Source organism: Notothenia rossii (genome assembly GCF_949606895.1).
Source record: "Notothenia rossii genome assembly, chromosome: 3".
Taxonomy (NCBI): domain Eukaryota; kingdom Metazoa; phylum Chordata; class Actinopteri; order Perciformes; family Nototheniidae; genus Notothenia; species Notothenia rossii.
Window position 1 is genome coordinate 5,043,883 of NC_136901.1, and position 26,846 is coordinate 5,070,728.

Genomic DNA, 26,846 nt, shown 5'->3' on the forward strand with positions numbered 1-26,846 from the left:
ATCAGTTTGCAGAAACCAATGTACATGTGATGGATGTCCCGCCTCTTTTCAACGTGTCAACACTGCCGTAAAACGCACGGCAACTGTCGCAACGCACACAATGTATGTACTGTAGTGAAGCTTATGGAATAGCATCACTTCCTGTTAGCTTGTCTGTAATAAAACTGTACATATTAGAATCAAAAGGTCGTTATTATGTCTGTAGGAGACCTTAATGTGCTATGACTCGAATATGGACTTTAACAGCACTGTTCTGGTGACTGGAGGCTCTGGATTCATGTGAGTTTATACCATAAATGCAGAAATATATGAATGATGTCCAAGCTCAATTCAATTACAGTTTGTATCTGAATAATTACTGTTTGTAGACGATTCTAACACTAATGTTAGAGGAGCATTACAGTAGGCTACACCGAGTTTAATTCACCTCCTAAATACGCAAAATATGAATTATATATATTACTATTGTTATTCCTCTTATTCATGCATTAATCAATAAGCAGATGCAGCTGGATGTGGTTGATCTGTAAGCATCTGTACGCAGAGATGATGAAAAGTACTATATTATAGTATAGTATTTCCATTCTCTGACACTTTGTACTCATATTTCATGTGATTTCTGAGGCCAATATTGAACTTTTTACTCCACTACATTTATTTTAAAACACTTAGTGGAATCATCAACACATTACAACATATCATTGCGTTTGTAGCAATTTGTATGGGGTTTTTAAATCATCTTTAGCGGTCAAATAAAGGTCTACAATTGCATGAAACCTCAAAATGGAACTCCTGTATCTTCTCCTTCCAGCGGATCACATCTTGTGTGCTCACTGGTCACCAGACACCCTGACTGGAGGATAATAAACCTGGATAATGTAAGTCTCTCCTGGTTTTTATGTACGTATTTTAGCATGAGCTAAATAATAATAATACATTACATTTCTAAAGCGCTTTTCCTGGTGCTCAAAGCTCTTACAAGCAAGTAAAACTAAATAACAACTAAAGTAGAAAATGCTAAGCTAGGTGGAATAAGGGCAAGTGGATTAGGAGTTGAAGGCATGAGTGAAAAGGTGAGTTTTGAGGGATTGTTTGAATGATGTGAGAGTGTTGGCGGATCTGACGTGGCTGGGGAGGGAGATCCAGAGTGTGGGGGGGAGGCTGCTGCGAAGGCCCTGTCACCCCAGGTCCGGAGCTTTGTCCTGATGGGCTGCAGTAGGTTAGCTTCAGCAGACCTGAGGCGACGGGTGGGGGTGTGTCGTTCGATGAGGTCACAGATGTAGGGGGGGCGGGCAAGATTGTTGAGGGCTTTGAAAGTGAAAAGTAATATTTGAAAGTCAATGCGGTGTTTGATGGGGAGCCAGTGGAGGTCATGGAGGATAGGGGTGATGTGGTCGGAGCGTCGGGTGGAGGTGAGCAAGCGGGCAGCTGAGTTTTGGACATATTGAAGTTTTTTTAGTGTGAATGCAGGCGATCCAAAAAGCAAGCTGTTGCAGTTATCCAGTCGGGATGTTATGAAGGCATGGATCAGGGTTTCAGCAGCGGTCGATGAGAGGGAGGGTCTGATGCGGGCGATGTTCTTTAAATGGAAGAAAGTGTTCTTTGTGACCTGGTTGACGTGAGGGAGGAAAGTGAGGGTGGGCTCGAGGATGATACCAAGGTTACGGATGTGAGTGGAGGGGTTGACAATGGAGCCATCGATGGGAAGATCTTGGGTTGATGTCCCTGATGCTCTGATCTCTTCCAGCTGGATTACTGCTGCAGCCCCAGGAGTCTGGAGAGTGTGGAGGACAGAGCAAACTACACTTTCATCAGGGTGAGAGTTTAGTTCCATTCATAGAAGACCTTTTTACCTTTAGAGTGTTTTAATATATAAATCTACTTCTTTCCTCCACAGGGAGATGTGTGTAACTCACAGCTGGTAAATCACATTTTCAACACAGAGAACATCGATGTGATCTTTCACCTGGCGGCCAAAACACACGTTGGTGAGCAGCAGCAGTCCACCTCACATTTCTATTGAAACCCGCCTCTCACTGCCTAACGCTGTGTTCTTCTTTCCTTGTCAGAGACGTCATTCGAAGCCCCGGGTAGTTTCCAGCGTGTGAACATCGAAGGGACCAGAGTTTTACTGGCAGCCGCCCATCAGGCCCCACACCAATCACAGCGCTTCGTCTACGTCAGCACTGATGAGGTGTACGGAGAGGGGCTGGATCAGGTCAGTGAGCAGGGGTTACGGTCCTAGAAAGATGGAGAGTTTTTGGATTGATTTTAAGATTTCGATTTATTTTTGGTGTTTGTTTTTGCAGGTCTTTGATGAGAGCAGTCCAATGAGGCCCTCCAACCCGTATTCTACCACCAAAGCAGCCGCTGAGTACCTGGTCCGCTCCTACTGGGACAAATATAAGGTTAGGCACAAACAGCACAATGTGTGGAAAGGATTTATTTACATACAATATATCTGTTTCACTGCATTTGCTAATTCTGATAGTAGAAATAACAAGACATCCAGATCTATATTTTGTTCCTGACAGTTCTTTGAATATGAAATCCTGCTTTGTGTTTGTATTTCTAGTTTCCCATCATCATCACCAGGAGTAACAACATCTACGGGCCACGGCAGTACACTGAGAAGGTACTTTTGTACTTAGCTTGGAGCCATTGTGTACAATATATATATATAAGCACTGTTAGGTAACATGTTGTCTGTAGTACAGCGGCTTGCCTTACCTGGTTTAGTTATAAGGCTGTAAACTGTAAAGCTAAAAAACATGCTAGTAGTTCATTTGAAATGTATTTTCAAAAATCAAAACCTCTTCTTGATCTTTCAGGTTATTCCCAAGTTCCTCACCCTCCTTCAAACGAACAAGAAATGGTAAGTTTGAACTTTACTTTGAAATAGTTTTGCAGAGAAACCAGCTTCAGTATTCATTCATAAAAAATAAATGTATATCTAGTTTTAAATCTAAACCCCTCATTTCTCCTGCAGCACCATCCAAGGAGCCCTCCCTAAATCCCGGCACTTCCTGTTTGTCGATGACGCCATCAACGCCCTCCGGCTCGTCCTGGAGAAAGGCATTGTGGGAGAAATCTACAATGTGGGAACAAGCTGTGAGATTCCCATCATGCAACTGGCTAAGGAGCTCGTTAAAATGGTGGGTTTAGAAACTGCTGATGTAAAAACAGATAAGAGGAGGTAGCAGATGTTAAAATATCTCATCTATTGTGTTTCAGGTCAAGAACGTGCCGGACTCCGAGGTGAACGATTGGCTGGAGTTCGTGCCTGACAGGTGAGCAAACTAATTAAATAATAATAATAATGGCACATCTACTTAAATACATTTTAATACTGTTCATATACTCTGGTACTGCTACGTAGTCTTCATTTGTTCTCTTACTTTATTATTAATTATAGTAAGCACTTTTCATGGTATTCAAACACATTTCACGTGGTAAAATTCATAGAAACAACTAACTTCAAATAAATAAAACACAAGAATAATATAATAAAAGAGTGCAGTACTTTACATCCACCAGCTAAGGGAGTTTTTACCTCCTCCTACAGGCCGTGTCTCGACCTGCGATATCCAATCAGCTGTGAGAAGCTGCAGCAGCTTGGCTGGAGGGCGGACGTTTCCTGGACTGAAGGCATCAGACAGACTGGTACCGACACACACACACACACTCCAACAGACTCTCACACACACACACACACACACACACACACACACACACACACACACACACACACACACACACACACACACACACACACACACACACACACACACACACACACACACACACACACACACACACACACACACACACACACACACACACACACACACACACACACACACACACTTTAACACAGACTCTCACACACACACACACACACACTTTAACATAGACTAACACACACACACCAACAGACTAACACACACACACACTTTAACACACACACACACTTTAACACACACACACACACACTTTAACACACACACACACACTTTAACACACACACACACACACACACACTTTAACACACACACACACACACACACACACACACACACACACACACACACACACACACACACACACACACACACACACACACACACACACACACACACACACACACACACACACACACACACACACACACTTTAACATAGACTAACACACACACACTTTAACACACACACACACTTTAACACACACACACACACACACACACACACACACTTTAACACACACACACACACACACACTTTAACACACACACACACACACACTTTAACACACACACACACACACACACACACACACACACAGACTCTCACACACACACACACACACTTTAACATAGACTAACACACACACACCAACAGACTAACACACACACACTTTAACACACACACACACTTTAACACACACACACACACACACTTTAACACACACACACACACACACACTTTAACACACACACACACACACACTTTAACACACACACACACACACACACACACACACACACACACACACACTTTAACATAGACTAACACACACACACCAACAGACTAACACACACACACTTTAACACACACACACACTTTAACACACACACACTTTAACACACACACACACACACACACACACACACACACACACACACACACACACACACACACACACACACACACACACACACACACACACACACACACACACACAGCTCCGCTGATTAAAATGTGTCATTTGTTTTTTCTGTCTTTTAGTAAAATGGTACCAAGATAACGCAGACTTTTGGTCGGACCAAGAACCAATCAGTAGCAAGCTGGAAAAAGTCACTAACAAATAAGTGCTTCCCTGCTTCTTGACTGACAGGATGCAGAAAGCCGAGGAGCAGTATTTCCTACAAACTACAAATGTTACATGGCTGGACAAACACTGAAGACATGAGCACACGTCAGTGTCGCTGTACACAAGACATTATTTTTCTCAAATGTTCCTAAATGATTGTCGAACCAAAATGTGCCTTACAACAGGACGCCTCTCTACAACCAAAGCAACGTGAATGCACTTTAATAACCGTCTTGTCTGAATGTATGGAGACATTTTGCAATGACACATGGTTTGTTTAAGGCTGACCAAATATGTACAGTTTTAGTAGTCAAATAATGTAGTGGAGGTGGGCTCAAAACAGGGAGGACAAGTATTACATTAAAGGTCCCGTGTCATGGCCATTTCTGCTGATCATATTTCCATTGTTGAGCCAGTTGAGGTCTACTAGAATAGATTTATATTGTGCTATTTTCCAAAATCACATTGGTATCTCATCCAGCATCTCTGTATAGTATGTGTATTCACTCTGTCCTAAACGGCTTGTTGGAGCTCCTGCCCCCCCCTCCTGTGAGCCCAGTGTGCTCTGATTGGTCGGGACGTTGCGAGGCTCGTTGTTGCGAGACAGGTTTCCGGGTCGGCGACACAGCGAAACTCATCCTGAGCACACACAAACACTCACAGCAGAAGTAAAAACAATAAGTGTGGCTTGATATTGAGTCAGAAAAAGGTTTATAACGCTGTGAGAATGGGTCTGAGGAGAGCACTTCTCCACCATCCCAACTCGTCTATTACCAACCAGGGAGCTCTATGCAAGTCAATGGGACTCCCTGTTAGTTAGCTAAGGGACCCTGGTGTGTGAGGGGCTCCGTGGATTGGTCCATTTGGGCCAATCCGGTCATTTGTTGTTGATCTGGGTGTTCACACGTCACTGAACCCAGGAAGCAAACAATGGAAAAAGAGAAATGTCCAACGAGGTGTTCTGGGGCAGCACAGACAGGTCTTCTCTGAGTTAGAGTTTTACCCTTCATAACAACAAGGGGACGGGTACTAACCAGAAAAGCATGACATGTGACCTTTAAATGCATTCAAGTACAAGAAATATGACTGAAAACCATCTTTTAGCAACTTAAAGAGTTCATTTAAATAAACGTTTATTTAGTAATCACAGCAGCGTGGATAAGAAGGGAACAGCTCATTACAAATCATTCATCAAGACTTTTATAATTGTGTACAATGTATTTAACTGCCGATACACTTTTTAAAATGTAATAACAAGGATCTTTTCTAACTAAAATACAACACTTTAAGAAAAAAAAACGGGTCAAAACACAGTTTACATTTGCAAATCCAAACCTTTATTTGTGATAAAATCAGAATAGATGCACAATTATTTTTTTTCTCTTCGTGCAGTGCTCCTCTTCGTGCACAACTGCTAAACTAATACAGAAAGCAAATACTAACTAGCAGGCCGGGGGTGCTGAGTCCACATCGAGGGTCTGGCCAGTCAGAAATATTAAAAACACTGAGCTCGACATCTCCTTTCAATTCAGCCACTAAAACAGCAATCATTCCTAAATACAACTACACACTTTGATTTCCTTTAATAACCCTCTACATTGAACTGAAAGGGAACGAGAGCGGCCCATTGCATGGTGCAGAGGGTCTTATTCTCATCTAACATGTGGATGAAGAGTCATGATGTCACGTGTATTACGTCATCTTTTACTCGTTTCTGATTGGCCAGAAGCTCCCCTCCATGAGCATCAACACACAGACGCCTGAAAATATGCAAATCACGACAACATAGCAATAGAACCACAGTTAATTCTGTGTTATGAAGACTTTTAAAGATCACCACTTGCCAGACACTCACAACAAGGGTATTTACGGGAAGGAAAAGTGTAAAGACTCAAATGAACGAAAAAAAAAACACAAATAAAATCAACATCTGACTTGGAGAGAATCTGGACACTTGTTTTTTGTACTGCATGTTTTTTTTTCTACAAAATGGTCTTTGATCGTAACGTTTTGTTAATTGTTTTATTTATTTTAATCCAAACCTTGGCATATATGGTGGTATTGTCTCAAATTTTGTTTTGCCAATTAAAAAAAAATGGCTGTTTATGCTTGGTTATCATTATTGGCAATGGAGCCTGTCGCACAAACAGGTTTTTATGGATCTGATACTGAGTCCAATGAGACTTTAAAGGTAACCCGTGCAGGACGTTTCTCTAAATATGTCACATCAACTGTAGTGAGACTGTCAGCGGCTCCACGTGCACATCTTCACGTATCGGTGCAATTAACAGAAAAGGGTTGTGGCTACAAGCTGGGTACGACTTTCAAAAGTTACTGAGGAATATGAGGAAGTACTGCCACCTCATTTCAGCACACCTGTTTTAAAATAAAGGAGTTTGGTTGAAGACGAAAAGATGCGCACGCTCATGGTGTTTTGGGATTTGGCACCAGTGACAGTTTTTGCGCTGACATATTTAAAAGAGAAACTCCTACACGTTGCATCTTTAACATTTAAAAAGCTCACACTACCCCAGAAAAATAGAAATTTTCACTCATACCAATGACATTCAACATTCAAGTGCCAGTGTTTTTGTTTACTGTCTTTTGGTCAAGTCACTTTGTAAAATATCAACTTTTGTATTAGGCTTATAAAAATAAATATTTCTCAGAAATGCTTGATAAATTACACAAACTAGCAGCGAAAGTAGACTCGAGAACTCTGTGTGCAAACAGCTGATTCCTACGGTTGCTGTTAACTACAACTCCACCTGGTCCCCAAAAAAAAAAACAGTTTCATATCTGGAAGAACCTTTCTGTAAATCACACACACACACACACTCACACACACACACACACACTCACACACACACACACACCTCTCACTCACACACACATACACATACACAAACACACACACACACATACACAAACACACACACACACCTCTCACTCACACACACACACGTAACTGTGGAGCAACCTCTCTTTTTGACACCTGTCTGCGCTACACTCACTCGCCCCTCGCACCTCTCTGAGGTTTTGGAGGGACGACAGAAGACTTCAACACTAATCTGAGTAACTGAAGTATTTTCTATAACTCGATGGGGTTCCTACAACAGAGGGGCCTTCAGGCCGCAGCAATGGGAGCGTAGCACCATTAATTGTTCAGCGACAATAGAAAGTACTCCTGCTGGAAAAAGGTCAGTATAACGCTGTATACAGTGTAACAAACTCCACTATCCGCTCCTTTAGGGCTGGGTATCGCCGGGTAAATTTAAGGCATCAAAAAAGGTTTTTAAAATATTCAAAAACTAAAGTGCTGACTTGTTCTAAATGACGACTTTTTCTCTCAGAGGAAATCACTTTTTGATTAATAAAGCTGGTGGTCAAAGCAAATGTTACATTTGGGCTTTTTTACTGTACAGGGGATGGATTTATTCACAGGATGCCACCTCAAACACTACTGAGTGGCAACAACAGATATGCTATATAGAGTAACAGCTAAATGCTAACACCAGCATGCTAACCGGCTCACAATGATGATGTAAGAAGCTTTTACTTGGTTGCCATCTTTGTTTCGGAGGCTAGTTAATGCGAATAAGACAAAGCACACATGATTTTGTTGGTAATGGCATTCGTTTTGAAGGGTATCAAACTATTGGATAATTAAATGATCTGAAGGAAACGTGTTTTATTATTTTGAACTGCTATGCTTAACAATGTCCACTAGAGGGCGAATGAGTGCGCCGACTTTCCCGTACTGCATCCGTTTCTGCTTTCTTAGTATAAAATAAATAGTATGGATTCTTCATCTGACATTGAAAAAATACCCAGCCCTAAGCTAACACTTTTCAGTTTTTAGCCACTTCAAGGCACCGCGCACATGTCAGACCTTCCTACGGCCAGCTTCTGCTCTAATCCTAACATGATCGCACACACACAGAAAGCGGCTCAATCAGAGAATCTCAGTGACAGCGAGGTGAAAGCAAGCAAACGATCTGCATTGCACTCACTGCAGAAGTTCAGGGGCGTTCTAACGAGGTGGGACGGGGGGGGTTTTGGGGGCACAGTGGTAGTAACTCCAGCACAGTTTAATGGTAAATACAGCCAACAGATATCATCTATCCGTGCTAGAAAAAGACCTAAATACATTGCATATATATTTGCGTAATCCGAACAACACGACTTGACTGCTTTACAAACACGATGAAAAGTGAGGTAAACTGAAGTGTTACCTTCCACGCTCCCTGCTGTGCAACTCACAACATTAGCTCATATCTTACATTGTATTCCTAGCATCAGTGTCGCTGTGAAAAGCTCGGTCGCTCCTTCATTTACTCTATCTGCCCCCTAGTGGCTGCTAGAAGGCACAGCAATGTCTACACACCCAACAGATTCCTCACTGTACGTCCTTCTTTAAAAAGGTTTGCCTTTGAACTCGGCAGCAGGAACAGCGTTTAGCATCCTTAACGTTATTACTCAAACACAATAGGCTGCACTAGCTGCATACTAAGTTTCTGGTTGGCAACAGCCATGGATTCAAGTAACACATCGGACTCTCACACAGGAAGTGGGGAACAATTCAGTCAAGCATTAAAACTGTTATTCAGTTAATATGTAAAGGTGGATTTTGTACCAAAATCCTATTGTGTTTATTAAACTGTAAGGTAATAGGCTTCAGTTTGGCATCCTGACCACTGAGGACACGAGTTGGATGTTAAGATTTGATAGTTTTGAAACAACTATCATCAAAAAAGCTGGTTAAGAAAACATTTACATGTAAAGGTGTCCTTAAGAATATAAAAAAAAGTGCAACTTAAAGAATTAACGTGTAAAAAAGTGAGTTTTAAACTTAGCAAATGCTTCATATTGATTGTCATTTGCAATGTCAACTTATTGTCCCGTTTCTGATATCTCATCTTCATGCTGGTTATATATTAAATTCACGGCTCTCTCTAAGATGGCGGCTATCAACCATTGCTGCAGGCAAATCAAACTGTGGTACCCACATCATGCCCGCAGACAAACGCTCCGATTGGATAACGGGTGGGACGCGTCAAACACCGTTCGATCAACAATTCAACCGCTGTTTCTACTGGGACTCAATTTGAACAATAGCGACAACACAACGCTCTTTGCTGCAAAGACAATTGACCTCATGAAGTTTAAACCATAATGCAAACTCATTTCTGTATTTGGTTCCTTTCTGTTGGACATGGTGGAGTTTCATTTTTGTTTCTAACATTGCGTCCTATGACAACTTTCCTTCAACGTAGCATCCCATTAAACTGGCCCCTCATTTGAAACACTAGAATACAAAACTGGTTCAGTGAGAAATCACCAAACTCAAAGTCTGACACGAGAACCTGGCGTCTATACATCGAGAAACAATAATCTAGTTTGTATATGTGACCTGCTGTCTGCATGAATCCTCCAGCATTACTCAGCCTTAAACTCTTCACAAAACGATGTTAAAGCCAACTAGTTTCCCTAAGCTCCTCACTGCCTGCACTCCGGGGAAATAGCTTGACCTGAACACGACCTACGATTAAAAATTGGTCTTAAAATAATAGCCGACAAGAAACAAATCAAGAGTTCTAACGTAACTAAAGCCTGCTGTAGAATCGTTTCTATTTGCTTGGCATTTTTTTTACCTCCTTGACCAAAAAACAACAACACTTGCATATGTTTTTTTGTCCTGGTCCAGCTTTGTCATTCGTCAAAGCCAGTGGGCAATTTGAGAGATTCTGCCTGGTGCGAGTTAGCTTGTTTTTCAATTTCCAATTAGTTGTTTTTTGTGTTCACCGTAAATCAAATATCTCCAAAGAATAAATGTGCCGTTTCAAATTGCCCACCGAGCTAAGCTCACCAGACCGCTGCGGTCAAACGTTGAGTGATCAAACGTGATTTTTCTACACAACAAGCGAGTTTCACTTGTAATTCACATTCTTCTTCTCTTTCCTGTTTCAAGAAGAGTTGTACTATTTACATTTAATCTATTTTCACTTCACTTAAGTTGCTCATGTAAACAAAACAAATTAAGACCCTGATGAACGTTTTCCCCACCAGGTAGCAACAGGGCTTTTTTTTTTTTGGCTTATTCTGCTGCTTATTAACAAAAGGGAGGGGATCGGAAACCGCTGAGTCGTCGACATTTACGGCGGAGTTCCTTTTAGAAGTTCAATCAGGGACTAAAACACAGCTGAGACGAACAGGGCTAGCCGTGGGCCTTGAATGCATCGCAACAATAATTAGATGTTCAGTTCTGTCGTGAAGTAGCAAAGCAGAAAGATGCGTCTCCTGAATCAGAACACAAGTGGAAGCAAATCGAAGGCAGAAGCTAACATTTGTGTGGTTATTTAAAAGAAGCTAAAAGGGCTAACTTGAGTACAAAGTATCTGCCGTGGAAAGCCCCGTCTGTCCCCGCTGTGAAACGGCTCGGATATATCCTTTTATCCTAAAGACCGAACAAAGAAACTGGAATGATTTATTTTAGAGAAGACTCTTCATGTAACTCTCCAGGATAGAGTGAGCGAGAACATTTTGAACTCTAAGCCTTTTTTTTTTTAAAGTTGTGTATCCCCCTTGAAAGAAGCTTTTGGCAGACAAGGGTTTTAAATGTGTGTGGTGGAAAGCGGAGCACGATTCTCAAAAGCAACGAGGCACTAAGAGTCTTTTTGTTTTTTCACCAGCAGCCGTGTTTCATTTCCATTAAATGCAGTATTCATGTCCGTGCTCGGTGCGGAAAGAGTACGCCATGTTTATCTTACAATAGAAGGTTAGAAAGTGAAGTTTGACCTCACATTTTAAAACTTTTGAGTCGGTTATAAAGATCTACACGTGTGTGAATAGTAAGAAAATGACAGCTGCTTTAATGTGACTCAGCAATTAGTGACGAGATGCCTTTGAGAAACTCAAGCTCAAACCAGAGCTGTGACAAATCGCTCCGTTAGTACGACTCCCAAAAGCATAAAACCACTCTGCTTTCTGGCGGGTGAAGCAAAGAAGTCCTTTCTCTAATGTCTTCTTGAGTCACTCTGGATGAGGGTATATCAATATAAAGTGGTTATATGTGTTTGGGAGCTCATTCTCGTGAATTTGAGCTCCAATAAATAGATAAGGAATTGCTTTGAGTTTCCTCATCGCAGTTTTAGTTTTTTTTTGTTGCCAAGGTTTGATTTAGTTCAAGCCTAGTTTGTTTCCTTCCAAATATAAATAAAGAAAAACATGTTTAAACCCATACATGACATTAAATACACATTTCTTTTAGTAACAGTTGGCCAATAATTAAAACAACGGAAATAAGAGACAATTGTTTAAAAAGGCACAGTACAGAAACAAATGATCCTCCATTATGTTTTGTTTCAAACAAAAGAGACGCCGTCAGCAGCCCGGAGACTGTTAGCATCGTTGCTAATGGGCTTTTCAGAGTCCAGCCGCAGTACCTTCAGTCTGTTAGACATCTTTCTCAGATCTCTGGAAATCAAGACTTCAATATGTTTTAAAAAGGTGAAAATAAAAAACGTGTTTCTGTGGCTGCTTTTAAAGTATCTATCATGTCAAGGAAGGAGACAGATCCCATTTTGGAATTTATATGCAGACATACTTTGCTCAGATTTGACATCTTGCCCATCTCTGCGCTATGTTTTAGAAAAGTGTTTGGCCGGTGATTTACAACATGGCCATGCGTTACATACAAAGATGACATGTGAAGGTACACAGGATGCCTGGCTGGCTTTGGGTGATGCAGACAAAAACACAATGAAGCCAAAAGTGAAAAGCTGTCTTCCTGCAGCTGCTTTGTGGGACTGTGAATCTAGAGTCTTCCAGGGGTTAAAGGAACGCCAACATATAATTCAATTGGTTCTTTTTCCTTCGAGAAGGGAACATTGTTCAAACAGTCCTCACGGAAAAACAAAAGGGTGCTGCTAAGCTGCAGAATAACCAACTCAAATTGAAGTTCCCTTTATACTGTGGCCTATTGTAAGAGGTGAGATTTACCAAAGACGAGGGACCCTAAAGACAAAGGGAAGATGGAAAGGAGGATAAAAGGAAAATAATTAAAAGATCTGAGTGTATACGGGTGGAAGGAGGGCTATATAAATGAGTATAAATAGTTTAATAACATGCACGTGGTTTTTCTTTAAGGTAAATGAGGGGGAGGAGACGGATGGGGTGCAGACAGTGGAGTGGAGAAAGGAAGGAAGAGGGGGTGAGTTAAGGAGGAACCTAGTTGCCCCACCAGTCCACTTGAGGGTGCGAGTAGTTTCCTCCGTAGCCATCGCTCGTGTAGAAGTTTCCAAAACCAGCTGAGAGGGAGGAGAGGAGAGAACTCAGAGTTAACAAGAGAGCTGTTGTTGTTCATTATAACCAGAGGTGGGAAGTAGTGGAGTACAAATACTTCGTTACGGTACTTAAGTATCTGGTATCGGTACTTTACTCCACTACTTATTTTTCTGACCACTTCTTACATGTTGAACTCAAATACCTGTACTTTCTACTTCTTACATGTTGAACACAAATACCTGTACTTTCTACTTCTTACATGTTGAACTCAAATACCTGTACTTTCTACTTCTAACATGTTAAACTCAAATACCTGAACTTTCTACTTCTTACATGTTGAACACAAATACCTGTACTTTCTACTTCTTACATGATGAACACAAATACCTGTACTTTCTACTTCTAACATGTTAAACTCAAATACCTGAACTTTCTACTTCTTACATGTTGAACACAAATACCTGTACTTTCTACTTCTTACATGTTAAACTCAAATACCTGAACTTTCTACTTCTTACATGTTGAACTCAAATACCTGTACTTTCTACTTCTCACATTTTGAACACAAATACCTGTACTTTCTACTTCTTACATTTTGAACTCAAATACCTGTACTTTCTACTTCTTACATGTTGAACACAAATACCTGTACTTTCTACTTCTTACATTTTGAACTCAAATACCTGTACTTTCTACTTCTTACATTTTGAACTCAAATACCTGTACTTTCTACTTCTTACATGTTGAACACAAATACCTGTACTTTCTACTTCTTACATTTTGAACTCAAATACCTGTACTTTCTACTTCTTACATGTTGAACACAAATACCTGTACTTTCTACTTCTTACATGTTGAACCCAAATACCTGTACTTTCTACTTCTTACATGTTGAACTCAAATACCTGTACTTTCTACTTCTCACATTTTGAACTCAAATACCTGTACTTTCTACTTCTTACATTTTGAACTCAAATACCTGTACTTTCTACTTCTTACATTTTGAACCCAAATACCTGTACTTTCTACTTCTCACATGTTGAACACAAATACCTGTACTTTCTACTTCTTACATTTTGAACCCAAATACCTGTACTTTCTACTTCTCACATGTTGAACACAAATACCTGTACTTTCTACTTCTTACATGTTAAACTCAAATACCTGAACTTTCTACTTCTTACATGTTGAACACAAATACCTGTACTTTCTACTTCTCTCATTTTCCAAACAGGCTGGTTCCTTTAGTCTGAATGTGTGTTTGGTGGCGTGGTCATTATTATTTAGAGTCATTGCGTGCCTATTGATTTGAACACGATCCGTGTATCCATCATTTCCTGGTCTTCTCTAAAGAAGAGGGACCAATGGAAACGTTGTCATGTTGCCGTTGGTCACCATGGAAACATTCATTAGCTAACAATGACATTATTGTTCTATTAATATAAAGGGAGGTCAGGTACTCTTTAAAACAGCTGCTAGTTATGGGTACTTTTTACTGAAGTACTTTTCAAAGTTCTTTACTTTTACTTGAGTAAAGAAGTTTAGTCAGTACTTCTACTTTCACCAGAGTATTTTTTATCACGAGTATCTGTACTTCTACTTGAGTAAAGGATGTGTGTACTTTAGCCATCTCTGATTATAACACCCTGGCTGTATCCTCACCTCCTCCGAACCCGCGGTTTCCTCCGTGTCCGGCCTGGTTGCGTCCTCCACGTCCTCCAAACCCTCCGGCGGTGCCTCCGGCTGCCGTCTGACGGTAATCACGAGCTCCAAAACCACCGGAGAACCTGTAGGCAAAATCAGACACACCGTTAACATCTCATTCAAAGAGAACCATCTTTGACCTTTTGAACACTTTTCTATTGGGACACATTCCCCAACAAAGAGGGGACAGTGTTCACCTCTTAGAGCGTCCTCTGGTGTTGGTCTTATGCTGATGTTCATACGCCAGGCTCTCCAGCCATGAGGGCACTTCCTGTTTCGCCTCCACCAGGATGTCCAGCAGGTCCTTGGTGATGTTCCCATTTTTATCATTGAAGAACGATGTGGCCAATCCTACAGGAGAATCAAGAGGTGAGTTACAGCAGCAGTGAGTAAAAGCTTTTGTGGGTTGTAACTTAAAAAAGCGTCGGTATTTATGATGGAGTCTTACCGAGGTTTCCCACTCGTCCTGTACGTCCGATACGGTGAACGTACTCCTCGATGTCGCTGGGCAGATCAAAGTTAATCACATGTTTCACATTGGAGATGTCCAGACCACGAGCTGCCACCTGAGGGTGTACAAAGGAGAAACGAGGTCACACACACGTTCACATGCAGCGATGCTTGAGTTTTCACCATGATGGAATTTCTCACTGATGGCAAGGACGTCTTTAAGAAATGAAACTACTCATGTGTGCGTAGAAAACTTTACAGGGTTGTACAGCAGTAGTGTGGATGAAAGGATGTCGTGTTAGTTCATATTATTTGCTGCACTTTGCGTAATATACTGTATGAACTATCTTGATTATCATTGGTTACATAAAGATAGGATGAGAAATTAAACTGTCTTGTTACCTGAACATGGACTATGTATGTATGTATGTATGCATGCATGTATGTATGTATGTATGTATGTTTGTACATAAGTATGTGTATGTATATATAGAATTCTGTTTATCTGTGTGAGGGCTACCTTTGTATGAGCTATGCTTTCTGCCCTCCCGCTTCTACTAATTGTGTTTTTTTTCCGGATGTATGAATGGTCTAATTATTGAAATAGTAGCGTAAACAAAAAAACTAATCTATTGCACGTTTGCATGTGAGCTGCATGTGTTTGTACTGACCGCTGTGGCCACCAGGATGGGGCATTTTCCAGATCTGAACTGACTCAGCGCCTCCTCTCGGTCCCTCTGGGAACGGTCGCCATGGATACTGGTGCAGGCGTACCCCTCCCGATACAGGAAGTCCTCCAGAGCGTCGGCCCCTTTCTTGGTCTCCACGAACACCAGGGTCAACGAGTCCTTACCTGAGGAGAGAAAACACACCTGAGGTTAAACATTAGAAGTGAGAGGATGGTCGTGGTGGATGTGGAAGATGGAGAAAAGTAACAAAACAAAACTCAACAATGGTGTTTTGTTGGCGTGGCATCTTGTTTTGAACCTTAGATAAAAACACATTAGTCGAACCCGCGATCCTTAGTGTAATAAAATACAGACTAATGGGTTTTGGTCACATGGATGAACCACAACCAATCAAAATGTGACCCAAAACATTGATGCCATCTTTAATATTTTTACACCATTTAATGTGACGCAATCTAACGTTTTTGACACCAGGAGCTTTATATTGTTATTTTGCCAGAAAACCTACGAACACCTGGATATCTACAGCTGGCAAATTGTGAAATCAACCACCTTCATTAACCTACTCATTCATTTCCTACAAAAAAACTGCTTTAGCTATAAAAGAAGTTGCAGCATAGAGACTACGGAGAGAGTTGTAAATCACTTGGTGTATAATCAAATCAGACCTCTGTCACATTAACCTGGGCGATCTTCAGGTAACGCTGCTTCTAACATGCACTTGAATGAATCACATCACAGTACACTTTGTTCTATGGACCGAACAGTGCAACAGGCAGCAGGGAGTGCAGTGTGGGGAAACAATAATTACAAGAAACAATAAAGCACAGTGTCAGCAGCACTGTGACTGGAGCCACGGCTGGAGAGAGTTTGGTTACGGTGAGTGGAAATTATTGCACGTCACTATCTGATGATAAGGTGTGTATTGGCCTCAGTTTGGAAGGTCTCTCTAGCTGGTAAACATAACCAGACTCTCTCCATCATGGCTTTGGGTCTGACATGGAGACACCACAGCGACATACTGCACGTAAAGATGTCACAAATAACTCAGGCATGTTTGATTTAGCAAACCGGATTCATGAAATGGTACACAGAACCGAAAATAATATGAATAAACAAAAAGGATTCTCCGTCCACAGAGAGGAACATCGAAAAGGGGGCAAGCAAACTTATTTAAAAATGTGAAATGACAGATACGATTGTGTCCCCATTGAGGATCTTACCAGGTTTCTCTATGTTGTCTCCAGTATTGTCCTGTACCTCGCTGGGGATGACTTTGGATAAAACCACACCAAACCACCAACATGTCAACTGCACTCAATCAGCAGTAGAAAACCAACCCTGTATGTTCCTCATGTACCCAAGGTTCGCTCCGATCAATACATCGGGTTCACCACCAAAAGAAAAGGTCCTATTTTACCTCAAACTCTTAATGAGCTTTTGCCTTCCTTAAGCTAACACAATGATATAGAATTGTCGACTCTTAATGCACAAATAGACTGGGATGACAGGACAATATGATAATGGTGAAAAGGATTGGGGAAATAAAACCGCACTGTGTGTGTGTGTGTGTGTGTGTGTGTGTGTGTGTGTGTGTGTGTGTGTGTGTGTGTGTGTGTGTGTGTGTTGGCAGAAGTAAATGTCTGGTAGTGTTAGGACACATCTGATGTTAGTGTTGGACTGTCTCACCTGTAGCGCTGAGCAGATCCAGGAGGAAAGACCTCTTGTCGCTCTCCTCCACCCACACTACTTTCTGGGTGATGTTCTCCGAGGTGGAGCCCACTCGGCCCACCGCCAGGAAGATGTACTCCTCCAGGAAGTCCCTGGCCAGGATCTGTTAGTGGAGCACAGAGTGACCGATCAATGTGCTGCCGTTTACCGGGACATTTCGACCGATAACCCCAGCTTTCAGTGGGATTTAACGACTATGAGTGGTCCTTTAAACACTTTCTTTCAATGCTAAAACAAGTTACCGTAATTTCCGGACTATAAGGCGCACCTGAATATAAGCCGCAGCAGCTAAATTGAATGATGTGTACATATATAAGCCGCACTGGACTATAAGCCGCAGGTGTTTTAATGTTTCATTACCATATGTAAGGGTTCGTGCACAGAGGGGGATTGTCGGGAAAGAGATGGCTGTTTGAGGAAGCTCCCATTTATTAACATTTCAACAAACAAGTTGCATATTTGCATAACGTATTCAAGTGTTAGCATTTAGTGCAATAGTAGCTACAGAGCATGTGCTGTGTAAACTGTACTGGATCACATAGCGTTTCAGACACACACACTTTTCAACTTTCAAACTCCCAGCGCACGTACCGGCAGTGATCTACAGCAGTGGTGTTCAACCAGTGGTACGGGGACAAACTGTCTCGCTCTCGTAATGTCTGTCTGTCTTGCTCTCGTTCTGTCTCTCGTACCACTCTCGGTTCCACTTTTACTTTTGCGCGCTACCTGTCTCACTCTTTTCCGGCCTCCAGCTTTTCCTGCTGGAGCCCGCCGCCTAAAGGTGGGGGGCGCGGACCGGCCATAGAGCCCATAGAGTTAAAGGTGGTGGACTGTAACCTGTCAAATCCATAGATTTAGGAGGTCCCCTAGTGGCCGTTAGCTGTACAAATCCATAGATTAGCCGCACCGTTATATAAACCGCAGGGTCGAAAAATGGGAAAAAAGGCGCGGCTTATAGTCCGAAAATTACGGTACACTAAAGGACATCTGGAAGGAGGAAAAACATGCAATCCTTCATTCTATGGAAATACTGCAACTGTTGGTCAACCCTGTCACAGACTATACGACTCAGCTCATCATAACAACCTAATAAGGCTGTCCAACAACATCTGGGACCCAAAGCATGCTCTGAGCAGAGAATATGAAGTGCTACCATCTAATGGAGATCACTAAAGTCAGACTGAAGCATCCTTTGAAGCATCCTTTGAAGCATCCTTCGTGCTCCAGTCAGTCCTCTCAGTGAACACAGAGCTGCAGATCAGATGCACGCTGAAGGCTCTTTGAGCAGCTTTCCTTCCTCTCAGTGATTGTGATGTTGTTTTCATGCACTGTGTCTTGATCTGTGTCGATGTTGATGTTACACATGGAGCTGCTGTGGTGCTGATGATCTAACCAATAAAGTGTTATCGTATCGTAACTGTACCTGGATCTCTTTAGGGAAGGTGGCGCTGAACATCATGGTTTGTCGGATGCCTTTGTGCGGCATGGTGTCCTGCTCAACGATGCGTCTGATCTGGGGCTCGAATCCCATGTCCAACATACGATCTGCCTCGTCCAGGACCAGGTAGCTGAAGGGACACAGAGGAGGCGTCACATTTAGAATAAAGCTTAAAGGTCACCTATTAGCAAAATCCACTTCTCCATGTCTCTTCTACATCAACATGTGTCCCCTCTTCTCCATGTCTCTTCTACATAGACATGTGTCCCCTCTTCTTCATGTCTCTTCTACATCAACATGTGTCCCCTCTTCTTCATGTCTCTTCTACATCAACATGTGTCCCCTCTTCTTCATGTCTCTTCTACATCAACATGTGTCCCCTCTTCTTCATGTCTCTTCTACATCAACATGTGTCCCCTCTTCTTCATGTCTCTCCTACATCAACATGTGTCCCCTCTTCTTCATGTCTCTTCTACATCAACATGTGTCCCCTCTTCTCCATGTCTCTTCTACATCAACATGTGTCCCCTCTTCTTCATGTCTCTTCTACATCAACATGTGTCCCCTCTTCTTCATGTCTCTTCTACATCAACATGTGTCCCCTCTTCTCCATGTCTCTTCTACATCAACATGTGTCCCCTCTTCTTCATGTCTCTTCTACATCAAAATGTGTCCCCTCTTCTCCATGTCTCTTCAACATCAACATGTGTCCCCTCTTCTTCATGTCTCTTCTACATCAACATGTGTCCCCTCTTCTTCATGTCTCTTCTACATCAACATGTGTCCCCTCTTCTCCATGTCTCTTCTACATCAACATGTGTCCCCTCTTCTCCATGTCTCCTCTACATCAACATGTGTCCCCTCTTCTTCATGTCTCTTCTACATCAACATGTGTCCCCTCTTCTTCATGTCTCTTCTACATCAACATGTGTCCCCTCTTCTTCATGTCTCTTCTACATCAACATGTGTCCCCTCTTCTTCATGTCTCTCCTACATCAACATGTGTCCCCTCTGTGGAAAGAGACTGAAAGATTCTCTCTCTTTTTGTCCTGATCCATTTCTATAAAAACCTGTCTGAAAATGAGCTGATCAGATTTTGGCCACTTTATGATGTCATAACGATGTTTTGTCTTGTGTAACCATTAGCCAATCAGCAACCAAGGTAACCCCCCCCCCCTCTTATCAACTGAATCTCCTCCTAGAGCACCATTGTGTTCTTTTTAACCAAATATCTCTCAGAGGGGCGTGGGGAGTGACACACACACGTTTTATATGCTGTATATCTGAGACCTATAACAAAGTAATGACAAACAGTATAGGAAGGGGAGCTTTCATCTGAACCCAGACGGCCAGTTATATCATAAAACGTTCGTCTTACTTGCAGTAGTCCAGTCCGATCTTGCCTCTCTCCATCATATCCACCAGTCGACCAGGCGTAGCGACCAGCATGTGACAGCCTCGCTCCAGATCTCTGATCTGCTGACCAATGTCCGCGCCTCCGTACACAACACAGGGACGCACTCTCGAGCGGTAGGAGAACTATAGATAGAAACGAAAATGTTAAAAAAGCACAAAGACAAATATATCTCAGTTCTTTGTGATTTCATGCTCGTGTGTTTGTATTACCTTCCTGGCTTCGTCGTATATCTGCAGAGCCAGTTCTCTGGTCGGAGCCAAAATCAGTGACATGGGGAAGTGCTTACGACGGCCATACTTTCCATTGTCCTGTAATACAATGACACAACCATTCAGGAACAGTGGATGTTTTGTTATTTTTAGCACAGTTTAGAACCATGTTTACCTGAATATGAGCTCAAAATAAATAGTAAAGACTGTTTATTTGAATTTACAAAGCGCATTACTTCACTCACTCTCTACTATTTGTTAGAAAATGGTCCCTAATAGAAGTTTGACTGTCTTGAGTTGAAGCTACATACTGCATTGTCTGCTATTAAATACCATTTGCCAATTAGTTGTCAAGTTTATCCCCTATTTAAACTATATGTAGTGTTGTTATTTGTCAAGTTCATACACTACAAGTACAAGGTATCCACTCTAAAGATGTATAATTCCAATAAAACAATAGAAACGTTCTCGAGCAAATAGATTTATGCGTTTTACTAAATAAAGCACGGTTATTTCTTCCCCACCTGTCCAGATGCTTTAGCTGCGTTCAGAGCTTCTCCTGGTCCTTCGCTGAAGATCTGGCTGAGAATCGGCAGCAGGAAAGCTGCAGTTTTTCCAGAACCTACAGACACAAAGTCAAACATCTCAGAGTATCATAAAAAGTTAGCAATGATTGAGAGTCAGACCTAAACATTTCAGAAGTGTGTATCTCACGCTGCTGTAACTTTAATTCATGTATCTTTGCTTTTAAAATTCATTTCATAATTTATTTCTTAATGTCTTTCATTTTTGTAAAGCACTTTGAATTGCCTTGTGTTGAAATGTGCTGTATAAATACACTTGGCTTGTCTATATGCATTAGTGTGTGAGTGAGTGAGTGAGTCTGTGGGTGTTTCTCAATCTCGAGTAAAGCTGCTCCAGAGCCACTATTTCAAGCATGCTACGTCATCGAGTGCCGTCGAAGTACTGTTCCAATGTCCAGCACACTTGGAATTCTACCGAGCCGTGCGTACTTCGTTTGGAGAAATTTCGAGGCTGCACATGTGTAGACTCCGGTCTTAAAATCCCCACAATGCTTTGCGCACGGACCAATTTCTCCAAATCTGTGGCGGAAAATGTAAGGTGGGGCCTCTCATATGACGCACACCTGCTCGCCTGATCCATTCTTCGTTTTCCGAATGCTAGGAAGTATTCTTGCCTCGCTTCTGAAGCAAGACGTTCAGAAGACATGTGCTACCAAGCCAGCGTACTCGAGATTGAGAAACACCGTGTGTGTGTGTGTGTGTGTGTGTGTGTGTGTGTGTGTGTGTGTGTGTGTGTGTGTGTGTGTGTGTGTGTGTGTGTGTGTCCTACCTGTCTGAGCGCAGGCCATGCAGTCCCGCTTCGACTTGACAATAGGAATGGCATATTTCTGGACAGGTGTGGGTCTGGTGTAGCGACAGAGAGCGATGTTCGCCATGACGATCTCCCCCATGTCCACATCCTGGAACTACACAGCAAGCACACATTCATAAAACAGAGAGCCGTGGAAAGTGTTCATGCAGATTATATTAGATGCAATGTTGTTATATCCGTGGTTAGCAGCGTACACTCTCGATGTGGTGAGGGCAGTTCTGTCCCGTGGCCTCAACAGGAATGTCATCGTATTTTTCAAAGTTGATCCCAGTGTTACCGCCGGAGAACAACTCACTGCAGGGGAACAGAACAGGAGCAAAGACATGCAATTAAACAAAGATTTACAACAATGGCCCGTGTGTTTGAAACAACAATACATCTTGGTGCTTTTAAACTGGTGTTTATATAAAAAAAAATCATCCCAACAACATTTTAAAAACTCATGGTGACGTTTCGAAATGTCAAAACACGCATCACAGAAAAAGGCAGGAAAGCTAAAACCGAAGAATTCAATTAATAACAAATGGTGTCAGCACTTTGAGTTTTGGTTATTCTCCTTTGACATTCAGAGTAATAGTAGACATGGCTTAAGTTTACACTCTCATACTGGTGTAACATGTGTACGACTAGCTTGTTAAATCCAATGCCCCCCCCTGATATGTCCTTTACTGAGAGTAGAGCTGCAGACTCACCTTTCCAGGCGTTCATTTCGTGCCGTTGGTTTGGCCCAGTCTCCATCCTCTCTGGGCTCCTCCACCCAGCGGTTGTTTCCTCCTCCTCCTCCACCTCCTCCACCACCACCTCCGCCTCCACCACCTCCTCCTCCACCACCACTGAATCCACCGTGATCAAACCTGAAGAAACAACAAGAGTTACGCTACCATGTTCACCAAAGAGTTAAGACTTTTCACGTTATTGTCCCCGCGTCTCATCTCTACTCGCCTTCCTCTGTTGGCGTTTCCTGTGTGATTGAAGAAGGCAGACTTCCCTCGGTTGTTGCCAAAATTGCCGTAAGTTTCCTTGGGCGTGTTCCAGCCACCTGCATCTGGCAGAAAGACTAAATATAAAAAAGATATACATCTATATGTGTATGCCCAATAACATGCTGCAACAAATATAGTAGATCAACATTCAAACTGGTTGTATTGTCATATGCACATAAGCTACAATGGAGAAAGAGCAATGCAATTCTTCTGGCTTTAGCTCCTCCAACAATGAAACATATAATTAAATATTAAAAAGTAGTGCAGTGAAGCAGTCTCTTTCTTAAATCTGTATAATAACATACTTTAAAAAAAATGTTTTACAATCCCCTCTGTGGGAATAATACAGCTATTCTGATCTGATTTAAAAAGGAGGCAGGATACAAGGATAAATCTAACAATATATAAATATGAATAACTTGCAGTAAAAACCGAAGCCCACCTTTGTTTTCGTAGCCGGCGAACGCCATTGGTTGCACCGCGGGGATGATGGGGTTGAAGGCTCCGCCCCTGTTGCCACGGTAACCCCCTCCGATGCCACCGCGGCCCCGCTCCATGCGAGGCGGACCTCGGTGTTGAAACGTGTTGGCGCCTGCCATGCGGTTGTCATGGTAGCCGTTCACAAAGTTGTTGCGACCCGCATCCCAGCCATCTGCAAAATGTTTTCCCACAATCCTGAATATAAAAATATGTATATCCTATATATACACAATCAACAGACACATTTATACATATGCACACATTAAGACATGCATAAAAGCACAACAATCAATATATATAAAATAATTGTCTATTTAATATATATCTCATAATATAATGAGATTAAAAGGGATCCTAGTTTCAGAGGACACTATATGTATTGTACACAATTTGATTATATATATACACTATGTTTGTATGTATAGTATATTGGTATATAAGTGAGTATATACAAAATGCAGATTTCAGCAGATTTAGACTCACATGTTGCTGGCGGTGCGATGGTGTATCCCCCCGGTCGCTGGGCAGCGAAGGCATTTCCTGCTGGACGGAAGAAAGTGTTTCAGTTGTGTTTACCATTAGTGTTTTCTTTTTAAAATGCACTTGATGAAAAGGTACCCTGTGGAGTTTCTGACCCCTGGTAGCATTATGGAGCAACATTTTTCCAAGCGGCGCCTCGTTTTGTTTGCATACTTTGACACAAGCATGCAGGCGTAGCGAAAGAACACTTTCTCTATCAGCGGCTCCTTGATGTGTTAGTGGGGGAAAACGTGGCGATGCAAGAGCAAAGGCACAGAAGAAAGCGACTGCCTAGCTACCTAACATTGATGTCAACAATGTTTAAAAAAAAGAATGGGCTTTGCAAATCTTTCACGAGGAAGGATATAAGCTCAATGACTCTTTTGGTGAGTAAATGTAAACCAAACTCAATATTTGTTTACAAGAAAACTCCACAGGACAGCTTTGACTGAACTTGCTGCACACCATTTTTGGAAGCTTCATTGTTCCTAAAGGATTGTTAAAAACCTTTTGAAGCACACCCAACGTGCATTGATCTGTGGTGCACCTCTGAATCTAGAAACCAAGGAAATACGATATATGTTGTACTTCTGTAAATGGAAAAAGAAAGTGTTCCCCTTGGTTGCTTTCCTGATGGTTTCTCTTTGGAGCTCTTCCTTGTTTCAGTTTAGTTGCCATAGTGTATTAGTTTTGGGTGCCTATGCACATTTATTTGAAGGGAAAAGGAGTTCAAACAACTGCTTACGGTTAGGGCCTCCACCTTGTCCGTCTGCCCCACTCAAGTCTAGGACAGCCAACTGGGGAAACACACAGAAAAACCACAAACATAGTCATTTCAGCAGAACAAATCTAGCATTTTGTTTCTTCTTGCACCAGGTGACGCCTACACCTGCTTGGAAATAAAAGCCAACCATGTATTTTTGGATTATTCATCAGAACTAGCAATGCAAAAAAAGCATTGGAAACAGTTTTTGAGATGTCCAGATTAAAAAAAAAGATTCTGACGCCGTAATTTGATTAAATATATAAAGATATTTCAAACTCGACATGCAGAAATTCCATTAGGGCGATGTCAACAAACTGCATTCAGCTCAGAACAAAAGGGTCACATCCAATGATTACCATGTATGTATTGTACCTTTCATACTGAACCACTTTATTATCTCACACTGGTGGACATGTGTTTCTATATATCATGTATTTGTTATTATGCTAGTTTTGTGATTACCTGTGCAGGGACACAATATGCAAATTAGTTTCTACCTTACTCTGGTGCAGAAATAAACAATAAAAGTAATAAATATAGTGAATTTCCGTCCTGGGTATGCAATGCTCCTCGACACTGCTGCAATATTTAGTGCTTTAAGCTAATAACAAGGTTTGATTTCTCCATAAAAAACATTACCAGAGCCGGTTTTTTTGCATCCTAAGAGAAAAAAAATGACTTTGTTTTGTTGTACATGCAACGCTTTCATAGACATGTTGCCAATTAGACCTTTGCATAATATCAAGTGAGAACAAATAGTACTTTACTGTTGCCATCCAACTGTCTGTCCAGTCAGACACAACTAGACTACGTTGATGGTGACGCAGAAGGAAAGAGCTTCTTTTTTTTCTTTTTTTAAAGCGGGACGCAGTGAAGACTAACTATGCAATAATGCTTATGCACTGAAAGCTAGAGGGCTGTACTGTAAAACCCCGCATTGTTGGTGTGTCAGAGCCACCATCCCTGCAACCTCCATTTTATTACTGTATCTAGCTGCAAGAGAAACGCAGTGAACAGAATAGTTGAAGGGGGTGTTTCATATGTTCACCGTGGAGAGCCGAATTAACCATTCGGGCGTAAACAGTAATTTGGCTCTTAAGACATGTCATTTAAAGCTACTAAAATAAGCTTTCTTGTATCATGTCGAATGTCTTTTTACTGTAGCCCACATGAATATAATGTAACAGACTATTCGGGTTCAAATAAATCTAAGTACTGCTCCATCACCGCCCCGCCGTCACTCCTGGTCATGTGGGTGTCGAAATGAAGCGCACCCAACGCTAGGTAGCATGATAGCATCTCTTAGCTTTTCTTTTAGGCTAGCCGGTAAGCTAGCACATATCCACACGATTACAAACAACTTTTCCGCCACAAACACTGCAAGACACAATACAAACAGATTCATTTTACCTGCTGCTCTAGACCGTGGACATTTTCGACGGCCACATGACTCATAACTATTGAATACGGAGGAAAAATGTTGTCGTTGAAAGAGATCCTCTTTGTTAGCCGGGTTTTTGATGCAATGTTATTTCTCCTCTAACGCGTTTCTGGGCAGATTGCGTCAGTTGTTTCAGTGGTTTTACAAGCTATACCGTTGTAAAATGCTAATCTTGAATTTTACGTGATGATAAATTCCTATTTTTTTAGCTACAAGGATGGCACTTCATGCAAACTCAGCTGATGTCGGTTTGCTCTTTAGCCGAAGATGAGGCCGTCATGCACTAGTTAAGTTGGCCTGAAAAAAGACGACAATACACATCCGGTTGTGTCAAAATTAAAGTCGGTAAACTGAAGTCACTATGTTACATAATATGTGCAACACAACTTCATCTCTATGATATATTATGTCGCTATATTAAATCAAAATATATGCTTCGTGTTCGCACCATTGACACCAAAGCAAATTC

General features: G+C 41.8%; 2 protein-coding genes across 4 annotated transcripts; one reads left to right on the forward strand and one right to left on the reverse strand.

Annotated features, from left to right (window-relative positions):
• Positions 1–78: 78 nt before the first annotated feature.
• On the forward strand, positions 79–6,973 carry tgds (TDP-glucose 4,6-dehydratase). Its single transcript, XM_079672652.1, has 12 exons — positions 79–279; positions 812–878; positions 1,748–1,816; positions 1,898–1,988; positions 2,070–2,218; positions 2,310–2,408; positions 2,576–2,635; positions 2,832–2,875; positions 2,990–3,155; positions 3,235–3,290; positions 3,566–3,663; positions 4,785–6,973. Exons 1-12 carry the CDS (start codon positions 215–217, stop codon positions 4,865–4,867), a joined length of 1,047 nt encoding a protein of 348 aa, XP_079528778.1. The 5' UTR covers positions 79–214; the 3' UTR covers positions 4,868–6,973.
• LOC307033982 (ATP-dependent RNA helicase DDX3X-like) lies at positions 6,184–26,687 on the reverse strand. 3 transcript variants are annotated; one of them, XM_079672624.1, is made up of 20 exons: positions 26,347–26,687; positions 24,916–24,967; positions 24,135–24,194; positions 23,614–23,823; positions 23,131–23,245; positions 22,881–23,042; positions 22,383–22,482; positions 22,147–22,282; positions 21,318–21,415; positions 20,794–20,892; positions 20,546–20,706; positions 19,153–19,297; positions 17,688–17,832; positions 17,222–17,272; positions 15,981–16,162; positions 15,308–15,425; positions 15,057–15,210; positions 14,818–14,942; positions 13,112–13,178; positions 6,184–12,885 (listed from the first exon to the last, which is right to left on the reverse strand). In XM_079672624.1, the coding sequence occupies exons 1-20, from the start codon at positions 26,389–26,391 to the stop codon at positions 12,867–12,869; spliced, it is 2,244 nt and encodes a 747-aa protein (XP_079528750.1). In that variant the 5' UTR covers positions 26,392–26,687; the 3' UTR covers positions 6,184–12,866. The 3 variants fall into 3 exon arrangements, with proteins under 3 accessions (XP_079528750.1, XP_079528751.1, XP_079528752.1); XM_079672625.1 differs by having other exon boundaries at positions 6,184–13,178; positions 23,131–23,233; positions 26,347–26,686; XM_079672626.1 differs by lacking the exon at positions 17,222–17,272 and having other exon boundaries at positions 6,184–13,178; positions 26,347–26,686.
• Between the last annotated feature and the right edge of the window lie 159 nt (positions 26,688–26,846).